General features: G+C 34.2%; 1 protein-coding gene across 1 annotated transcript; it reads right to left on the bottom strand.

Moving 5' to 3' along the window:
- Positions 1-593: 593 nt before the first annotated feature.
- LOC123895992 (transcription factor IIIA-like) lies at positions 594-5,128 on the bottom strand. Its single transcript, XM_045946452.1, has 6 exons — positions 5,000-5,128; positions 3,409-3,543; positions 1,660-1,951; positions 1,297-1,532; positions 855-998; positions 594-743 (listed from the first exon to the last, which is right to left on the bottom strand). Exons 1-6 carry the CDS (start codon positions 5,126-5,128, stop codon positions 594-596), a joined length of 1,086 nt encoding a protein of 361 aa, XP_045802408.1.
- Positions 5,129-10,453: the final 5,325 nt, after the last annotated feature.

The following is a 10,453-nucleotide window of genomic DNA, read 5'->3' as shown; positions in this document are numbered from 1 at the left end:
ATTAATGAAAGCCTTCTTCCTCAATTTTTTTTTTTGTTGTCAAAAAAAAAAAAACTTTTAATTTTTGGTTTTTGAGGTGTAAAAGATGAGCATGTATTACAAGCCTTCTTCCTCATTTTAACTTTTAATTTTTGGTTTTTGAGGTGTAAAAGATGAGCATGTATTACAAACTGCCCATATTTCACAAAAAACAAAGATGTCCATATTTTTATTTATGTACAAACTGTCCACATTTAATATAAAAAAAAACATGATGTTAGATGCTGATTGTTTAATTTTTCTAGCAGGAGTGTTATCTAAACACAAAATTTGGGGACACAAAATAAACACATCTTTTTACCACTCACATGCACGGAAATTGATACATGCAAATAATATTAAAAAAAACAAAAAATGTATATTTGTTGTATTTTTGTTTAAAAATTGTGTTGGAATAACATTTTCCTTTTTCTAATGAGCACGTAGTCTATACACAACTGCAACTTCCATTGCAATACATTATTGTTATTAAATCTTTCCCTTAACTTTCATTTTTCTATCTTTTACTGCTCTGAGTTGCGGGGAAAATGCATAAAATTAAAAGCTCAATGCATCTACTCAATATCAATACCCTTCATTAGCACCTCTAGTTGAGTTGGGGGAGCAACTCTCTTCCTAATCAACATTTCAACTGTAGGACACTTTCTCTTTCTCCCTCCCCTATTCCTTGACCTGAATTGTTCATCAGTTTCTTCAAAATCCCCCTGCACAAAGCAATTTTGATGAGTACATCTTGCAAGTATGTAGATAGATATAACAAATTCCTTACAAGGCAAGGCATTAGGATTATAGGATACATAAGCATAAAAACTTACTAGGGTAAAAACATGTGAACCGGATTTTTCATGGTTATCTCTCACGTGTTTATAAGCAAATTTCATGCCGCAATCAGGAAAGCTGCACATATAGGGTTTATCTTGCAAATGGATAGCCTTGACATGCTTGGAAAGATTGGATTTCTGTTGAATCATATCCAGAAGAGAATTAAAAACAAGACCAATTTATATACAAATGTTTTTAAACTATAGTTAAAACAATCTTGTTAAATAGCAGCTATAGTAGCGCTATGGTGTAGTGGAATTTGAACAAATTACTATTGTTCCACGATACACTATCAAGTACTGTTGCCAAATAGAAGCTATAGTGGTACTATAGCTCTGCAGTACGGCAGAATTTGAACAAACTGATATTTTCCGCAATCCACGATTAAAGTAAACAAATGTGCATCAATCAGTTCTAAGACTAGGGAGGTCTTACACTTGAGAAGGTGCAGCTACAACCCTTATAATCACAATCAAACACCTCGGATGAACTACCATTTTCATGCTTACGGAGATGCCTTTTAATGTTCTTCTCAAGTTGCTTTTCCCCACAAGTTTCACAGGTCACATACTGATGGCAGGATTTAGTGTGTGCTCTAAGGCACTGGATACTAGTAAAATGCTTCATACACCCAGGATATAAGCACACTGTCTCTATTGACTCCAGCTTAACTGCAGATTACAGGCATTCTTCAAAAGTGTGCTAAACATCTCTTCAGAACTCTAAATGAAGAATCAAATTATGCATAACAGATGAAAAACTTGCTCATTAATAAAAAAATATTGAAATGAAACTTACCATGAGAATCTTTGTGCTTCTCTAGCTTTGATGCAAATTTGAAAACTTTCCCACAGCCAATTTCCGGGCACACATGCTGCTTCTGAATTTTAACATCAATAGAGGTAGAAGAATCCTTGTTATGAAACTGCTTGACATGTCTTGTCACGTTTCCCTCGAAACTAAAGTCACGGTTGCAATTCTCGATTGGACATTTAAATTTTTTCCCTTCATGTTGTAGAAGATGACGATTCAAATGGTCCTTTCTTCTGTAACTCACCTGACAACCATCAAAAGTACAAATGTACGGCCTCTGGAGCAAGCAATAACATGTTAAAAGCAGGAAATCAATAAACTAATAAGAATCAATGTGCTCCAACAAGAAAAGCTGTGAGTGAAACAAAACTGCCAACCTCGTTTTGAATGGAGCGTGACTGAGGCACTCTTGATGGAGCTTCTCAAGAGGTCACCCTGCTTGATACTGATCCATCAAGCCAAACCATGCTGCCTCGCGCATTTTGGAGTCTGAGATCCAATGCTTCACGCTACAACTTACATAATTATATAATTCTAGTATCATATAATTTACTTTCCTGCAAAAATATGTATCTTCAGTTGATGCAAAAACTAATATCATCAAGTGTTACCAGGATAGTAATTTATTGAGCAAACTAATACTGTCCAAAGAATATGATTCTAGATGAAACATGATGACATAGGTAGTTAGATTTTTTTTTCATATAACAAAATCTTCAGATACCTAAAGCATGAACTAATTCTAACCACCCAACAAAGTTACTATCTATAAAGAAAGGAGCATAATCAATTGAAGTACATAATGAGATAAAGTTAGTGCTTGTTTGGATTGGCGTTGGAATGAGTTAAACGCACGTTGCTGGCACTAAACGTGAGTTTCCTGTTTAGTGAAGCTGTTTGGGTAGCAATAGGACAACGCAATTCTAATGCCCAAAATCGATTCTAAACGAAGCCAATATTTGAAGCTTCTGCGTTGGTTATACTCGATTCTAGTGTATGGCATTCACATCTTTTCGTTATTTCATTATTATCCTGTTCTTATTAATTAATTGGGTATGTATTTCATTACGTCACATTTCTTTAGTTTTACAGCAAAATATTAGTATATCTACATTTAATAAAAAAACTCTACTTAAATAAAGTAGTACAACCATAGCTTATTAAAAAAGTTGTACATCAACATGATTAAGTATTATTTTTAATTTTTTTTTAAAATTAAAGAGTTTCTGGAACAGAATAATACCAACATATTGTTTTTATAACAATACTAACATAAATTTAGTAATCATCTAAACTAGAAAAAAAAATTATAGTTTAACACATACTCCCCCTCTCAAAATATAAGGAAAAATTAATCAACCAAAATTAATGTATTTTTAGTCCAAATTTTTAACCAAATACATAACTTTTAATGACTAATTTTTCCTTATATTTTGGGACAGACGGAGTATACTAAAACCCTTAAAAAAAAATACTAAAACTCATTTTAGTAATTATACATTCAAAAGCAAAATTGATCCAATTTATCCAAACAACATAAGTTGATAAGAACCACTTTTACATTAATGTATCCAAACATAAACCAATTCTGTTCAACTCACTTTTAACCAAAATCAATTCTATCAAACTCAATTCTACCAAACTCAATTCTAGTCACCGTCAAACCAAACACACACTTAGAAGTTGGGACAATAGAATGTTAGACTGTTGTCATCTTATATTAACATGAAATACCTCAAGTGAATGACTTTGCATGTGCTGCAATAGATAGGCAGGTTTTCTGAAACTAGCGCCACATTCTTTACAAGTATTCGATTTTATACCTTGTGCTTCTTGATCTCTTTGGAGTCCTGCTTTTTCCACTTCCACCTAAGACACATCATTGGTTAACAACATAAACATTAAAAGTATACCAAGTTTACAAATTAGAGAGAAAGGTAAAAAAAGATAGTAGTCTCTTGTGGGTTTATCTATCACACTCTTAAACATAGAAGCTCTCAAACTCTAGCATTAAGTTGTTATGATTAGTAACTAAACATATCACCTCAAAGACCGAGAAAAGAGTGTCCTGATGAGCAAAATTATTCAGATATACAGCTCTATTATAGATAGAAATAAAGATTAATGCTTACAAATGGTTTTTCTTTCCATGATTTTGAAGTTTAACTTTCTTAAGGGTATGTTTGGAATTGTTGTAACAATTGAGAATTCCTAGTGTATATAAGGTAGAGGTATTATACATTTGGTGTGCCGCAAGGGTATTCAATTTTGTGAACTGGAGATGATGCACTCAACTTGACCACCACACGAGATGCTGCAGCCAACCGGCCATCTGGGCCTTGGGGTGTATTAATTTTTAAGTGACCGTGACCGTAACCTTAACTTTTATTTTAATTTTTTGAAATTTCTTTTCAAAGGGTGTTGGAATTTAAAATCATGAGATATCACCCACATAATTAACTAAACTTGTGTTTTCTGATATCAATTAACTAAACTTTTGAATGAATCATTCAATATACAATTTTGTTCCTAAAACTGCAACTTTGTGCAGTCCTAGAAAATGACAGTGTATAGTAATGTCACTGAATGACAACTTGTTCATAACGGTGTAATCTCAAGTATTCCATTGCATCATAAATTCACATTTGTCGGGAACGGATCCTCTCCCGTGAAAAGTATTGTTCAGTGAGATCTGTACGGTTGAAATTCTTTTGTTTGCAGGCAGTTGAGCATTAAAAAAGAAATGAATGGTGCTGATGAGCACTGGGTTTCCTCCCGGGCAATCCTCACGGGAGAGGATCCGTTCCCCACATTTGTCACACTTTGACAGAAAAACAGATTAGTGAAGAAATTGAGTAGATATATTCGCTACTACTTAGCATACGTTTACACTTACAAGACTAAAGTAAAACAAATCAGAGCCAAATTGCATATCAGCTCGTTTATAAGCACATATCGTACTAAGGTACTAAACTACGATGCAGTGACAATTCTCAGATGAGGCGTGTCTTGGTGTTGGACACGAGTCTGTGTCCTACACAGACACATAATTTCATTGAATTATGTCATTGTTTCAAATTATTATCGGTGTCAATGTCCGGTGTTTGTGCTTCATAGGTGCTAAATAATGTATAAAATAAAAGGTATTTGGATTCCTTGCATTCAAACAGCTCACATTCCAACTTGTATGTATTTTATATTGGACTTGATTTACCAAAGTTGAAAATTTATCAATTCAATGGGAAAATCTATAAAATCAATTCAAAGAGAAAATCAAAATACTGATACTGATAAAACAAAATGAAGGAAAGAAACAGAAAAATACTTGATGATGAGAATTGATGTGAGAGGTAATTAGGGTCTTCTTGGACCTAGAGATGCCACAATAGTCACAAAAATAGCGTCTAATGTCTCTGAAAATTGGTCTTTTATTACTTTCGAACGAATCAGCCATCTCTTTATCACCCATTTCGTTATTGCTTCAACTTCCTCAGGTGGCAGTGGCACCATGCGATTGTTCTAAATACATTTTTTGGTTTTTAGTAAATTGGTTTGAGTATTTTCTAAAACTCTTCGATAGTTTTCTGACTATTTCAATTGTTTTAATGTTTTTTTTTTTTTAATTTGATCCTCATATTAACATATTATTCATTTATTGTTAAATAAATTTGTCGTTTATTACATTATATATATATATATAGGAAGTCGGGGTTCGAACTTCAATCATCCCACTTATCTAAATAAAGTTTCTAATCCAGTTTAATCTGGTTCGGGGGTCAATTCTGATATCAAGTGGTTTCAGCCCCCTCCCGATCGCAGTTGCGGGAGATCGAACCATAGTCCTCAACATCAATCATCACTGAACCAACTAACGATTGATAACATGTAAGGTCACTTTAACACAAAAAAAAATTAAGTTTTAGCATAGAACTATCATGGTACATTAAAGTCTAACAACATTCAGTATTTAAAATAATCATAATCTTAAATCGAAGTTTTTGGGATTCAAGCAAAATCTAAACTTTTAACTTTCAATTTCATACACATTTTAACACTAAAATAAAATAAAAAAATCTAAAAAAATAAATATTATGTGTTTAGACGGTACCAAAAAAAAATTAAAAATAAATAAATAATGTGTTTAGGACACTACAAGAAAACATTCATTTACCGGCAGAAATTACTGGCGGTTTTGGCCCTCAGTAGCTTACTGGCGGCCTAAGCCCCCAATAATTATATAAAATCGCCACAAACTAAACAAATAATATTTAAACAACAAAATTTAAACTTAATGGCGGACCTGGACGCCAGAAACTGGGATTTCTGTTAGTGGGGATCCAGACCGCCATTAAAGTGTGCGGACGAGATATTTATTGGCGGTCCTGGCCGTCAGTAATTCTCTTTTTAATTACCGGCGGTCTAGGCCGCCACTACCTAAGCAAGAAGTAAAAAAAAAAAAAACTGACACGCCTTGAAAATTGTCCAGTCAGTACTGGCGGCCTTGGCCGCCACAAACATGTTGGAAATATAAAAAATAGTCGTTGGACTGTCGTCCTTGGACTTAGTGGCGGTTTTGACCGCCAATAATGTCCTTGAAGTTTGCCCAGCCATTAATGTCGGCCTGGGCCGCCGCAAAGTTGTTGGAATTTGAAAAAAAAAAAAAAAAAAAAGATCGTTGGGGCTTAGTGGCGGCTTTGACCGCCAATAAGCTCCAAGTCCAGTTTTCACGAATTTCATCCCCATCTATATATATATATATCTTCCTTCACTTCACAACTCTCATTTCCCACAATCCTTTCTCTATCTAAAATTTCTCCAACATCTCTCTAAAAAATCTCCAACTCTTTATCATTTCACTCTTGTTTTTCTTCATTTTGGTAAGTATTTCTCTAATATTTATGCAAGTTTAATATTTGATGTTTATATTGATATGATAAATTGTGTTTATGCTAATAGTTATTTTTTAAATTTTAATGTAGCAAGTATTATTTTGTTTGGCGATTTGTACATAGGAGTATAATGTAGACACCACTCTTCCTCAGCATAATAATGTAAGTTCAATTTTTTTAAAACAATTACAACAGCATCAATATAAACATCAAATATTGTACAAAAAAAAAAATATGTTTTATATTGATGCTGTTGTAATTGTTTTAAAAAAATTGAACTTACATTATTATGCTGAGGAAGAGTGGTGTCTACATTATACTCCTATGTACAAATCGCCAAACCAAATAACACTTGCTACATTAAAATTTAAAAAATAACTATTAGCATAAACACAATTTATCATATCAATATAAACATCAAATATTAAACTTGCATAAATATTAGAGAAATACTTACCAAAATGAAGAAAAACAAGAGTGAAATGATAAAGAGTTGGAGAATTTTTAGAGAGATGTTGGAGAAATTTAATATAGAGAAATGATTGTGGGAAATGAGAGTTGTGAAGTGAATGAAGATGTATATAGATGGGGATGAAATTCGTGAAAACTGGACTTGGAGCTTATTGGCGGTCAAAGCCGCCACTAAGCCCCAACGGTCATATTTTTTTTTTCAAATTCCAACAACTTTGTGACGGCCTAGGCAGACATTAATGCCTGGACAAACTTCAAGGACATTATTGGCAGTCAAAACCGCCACTAAGTCCAAGGACGACAGTCCAACGGCTATTTTTTATATTTCCAACATGTTTGTGGCGGCCAAGGCCGCCAGTACTGACTGGACAATTTTCAAGGCGTGTTAGTTTTTTTTTTTGACTTCTTGCTTAGGTTGTGGCGGTCTGGACTGCCGATAATTAAAAAGAGAATTACTGACGGCCAGGACCGCCAATAAATGTCTCGTCCGCACACTTTAATGGCGGCCTGGACTGCCACTAACAGAAATCCCAGTTTCTGGCAGCCAGGTCCGCCAGTAAGTTTAAATTTTGTTGTTTAAATATTATTTGTTTAGTTTGTGGTGGTTTTGAGAAGAAGATGGAGATTTAATGTGATGTAGGTTGTGAAAGAGAGAGAAAGTTGATGTGTGTGGTGTGTGTGGGTGAGAGTGAGGGTGGTGGATGAAAGGTTAAGCTAGCACTACAAGAAAACATTCATTTACCGGCGGAAATTAAGTCCAAGGACGACAGTCCAACGGCTATTTTTTATATTTCCAACATGTTTGTGGCGGCCAAGGCCGCCAGTACTGACTGGACAATTTTCAAGGCGTGTTAGTTTTTTTTTTTTTGACTTCTTGCTTAGGTTGTGGCGGTCTGGACTGCCGATAATTAAAAAGAGAATTACTGACGGTCAGGACCGCCAATAAATGTCTCGTCCGCACACTTTAATGGCGGCCTGGACTGCCACTAACAGAAATCCCAGTTTCTGGCAGCCAGGTCCGCCAGTAAGTTTAAATTTTGTTGTTTAAATATTATTTGTTTAGTTTGTGGTGGTTTTGAGAAGAAGATGGAGATTTAATGTGATGTAGGTTGTGAAAGAGAGAGAAAGTTGATGTGTGTGGTGTGTGTGGGTGAGAGTGAGGGTGGTGGATGAAAGGTTAAGCTAGCACTACAAAAAAACATTCATTTACCGGCGGAAATTACTGACACACACACACACACACACCAATTTTTTTCTCCCTTTCCCAACCAACGTCACCTTAAATCTTCATCTTCTTCCCAAAACCACCACCACTACTTCTCTCAAACTTTCTCCATCTCCCCACCTCATTAACTTTTCTAATCTCTCACGGCTTTGAACCATCTCCTCTTCCACAATGATCCATAGCCATGCATACTTTTCAAGATGCAAACCTATGAGTTTGAAGCTCATAGTGCAAATGTTTTATTTTGGTAGCAAGTTTGTATTTTTATCAACTTACCAAACTAAAGATCATCATGCATGAAGGAAAATCAAACTTGCAACTTCAAATAGAGAAAAAAGATTGATGTATCACCATGAATAATTCTGTAATACAATAAGCTTCATCATATCAAGCAACCATGATCACACGTGTAATGTGAAATACTAAATAGAAAAAAATGTCATCTATCCAATAAAATTGCATGCAACATTTTAATTAGCATCTAACATTTTCTTTTCTACACCTAAATATCATACCCACCAATTAATAGCAAAAACAATACAGTGCATGCAAGGAAGACTTCATGTGCATCATAATGATTGTAAATGAGGATTAAATTTTTAGAAAGAAATTAAAACTATCGATGACCAATTTTCTCTTCCCATTTTTAACATCCACCTATGGATATTTAGAGGTTGACCTAGCGCGCAAAAATTAAAAAACTCTACAAGTGACGCGCAGAGATTATAAACCTCTTTATGAGTGGCGCGAAAAAATTATAAAGTTCTTTATAAGTAGCACGTAAAAATTACGAATCTCTCTATCAATGCTTGGAGGTCGAAGTATCACGCAAAAATTATAAACCTTCTTATAAGTGGCGCTTAAAAATTATAAACTTCTCTATCAATATTTTGATGTTGACCTAGCGCGAAAAATTAATTATAAAAAAAAACTCTCTCTATAAGTAGCACACATAAATTATATCTCTCTATGAGTAGCGTTTAAAAATTATGAATCTCTCTATCAATATTTGGAGGTTGAAGTATACACAAAAATTATAACTTTCTCTATACATACTTAGAGGCTGGTAATTTTTACTTAGAGATTTTAACTCTATAAGTGGCGCGCACAAATTATAAACCTCTCTATCGATATTTAGAGGTTGACTTCGCGCGCAAAAATTAAAAAACTCTACAAGTGGCACACACAAATTATAAACCTCTCATCGATATTTAGAGGTTAAATTGAAGCGCAAAAATAAAAAAACTCTACAACTGGCGCGCAGAGATTATAAACCTCTTTGTGAGTGGCGCGAAAAAATTTTATAAAGTTCTTTATAAGTAGCACGTAAAAATTATGAATCTCTTTATCAATGCTCGGAGGTCTAAGTATCACGCAAAATTATAAACCTTCTTATAAGTGGCGCGTAAACATTATAAACTTCTCTATCAATATTTTGATGTTGACCTAGTGCGAAAAAAAAAACTCTCTATAAGTAGCACACATAAATTATATCCTCTCTATTAGTAGCGCGTAAAAATTATGAATCTATCAATATTTGGAAGTTGAAGTATATATACACAAAAATTATATCTCTCTCTATACGTACTTAGAGGTTGATAATTTTTACGTAAAAAATTGTAAACCTCTTTATAAGTAGCGTGTAACGACCCGATTTTTAGTAAATCGATATTTTATATATTTGCATATATTTTGGGTTAGTGTTAAATATTTATTTACGCGACCTATAATTATTTATCGCGAACATAAGTTTGTGAGCGAAACCTTTGCCATGTTAGTGGGCTTGGGGCGTGTGATAGAGCTTGATGGGCCTAAGCCTTTGGGCTTGGTTCAAGGTCCATGGAGAGTGGTATAAGTAACCAAGTCAAACCAATGAATAGTATCTCATTTCATTTCTTTGAGTTTTGAGTGAGCAAGAGCAAGAACAAGCTAAGCTAGGGTTTTGGCTAGAAGAACACGAGCAAGGAGAAGAGATTTAGAGGCCAAGAATCATCATTCAATCTAAGGTGAGAGTGGTTAAGCATAAGCTTGGGTGATCCAAGAGAGGGGAGGTGTCTAGCCTCCATTCCTAAACTCTCTCATCCAATTTCTTTGGGGTTTGGGTGAAATTTCTTTATCATAAACATGTCTTTTCATCTTAGTATGCTTAATGAACATCTAGGAGGGAATATGTATATGTTTGATGATGGTTTTG

This window comes from Trifolium pratense, linkage group LG7 (assembly GCF_020283565.1).
Source record: "Trifolium pratense cultivar HEN17-A07 linkage group LG7, ARS_RC_1.1, whole genome shotgun sequence".
Taxonomy (NCBI): Eukaryota; Viridiplantae; Streptophyta; class Magnoliopsida; order Fabales; family Fabaceae; genus Trifolium; species Trifolium pratense.
Note: the sequence above shows the minus strand (reverse complement) of the source record. Positions and strands in the feature narration are given on the sequence as shown.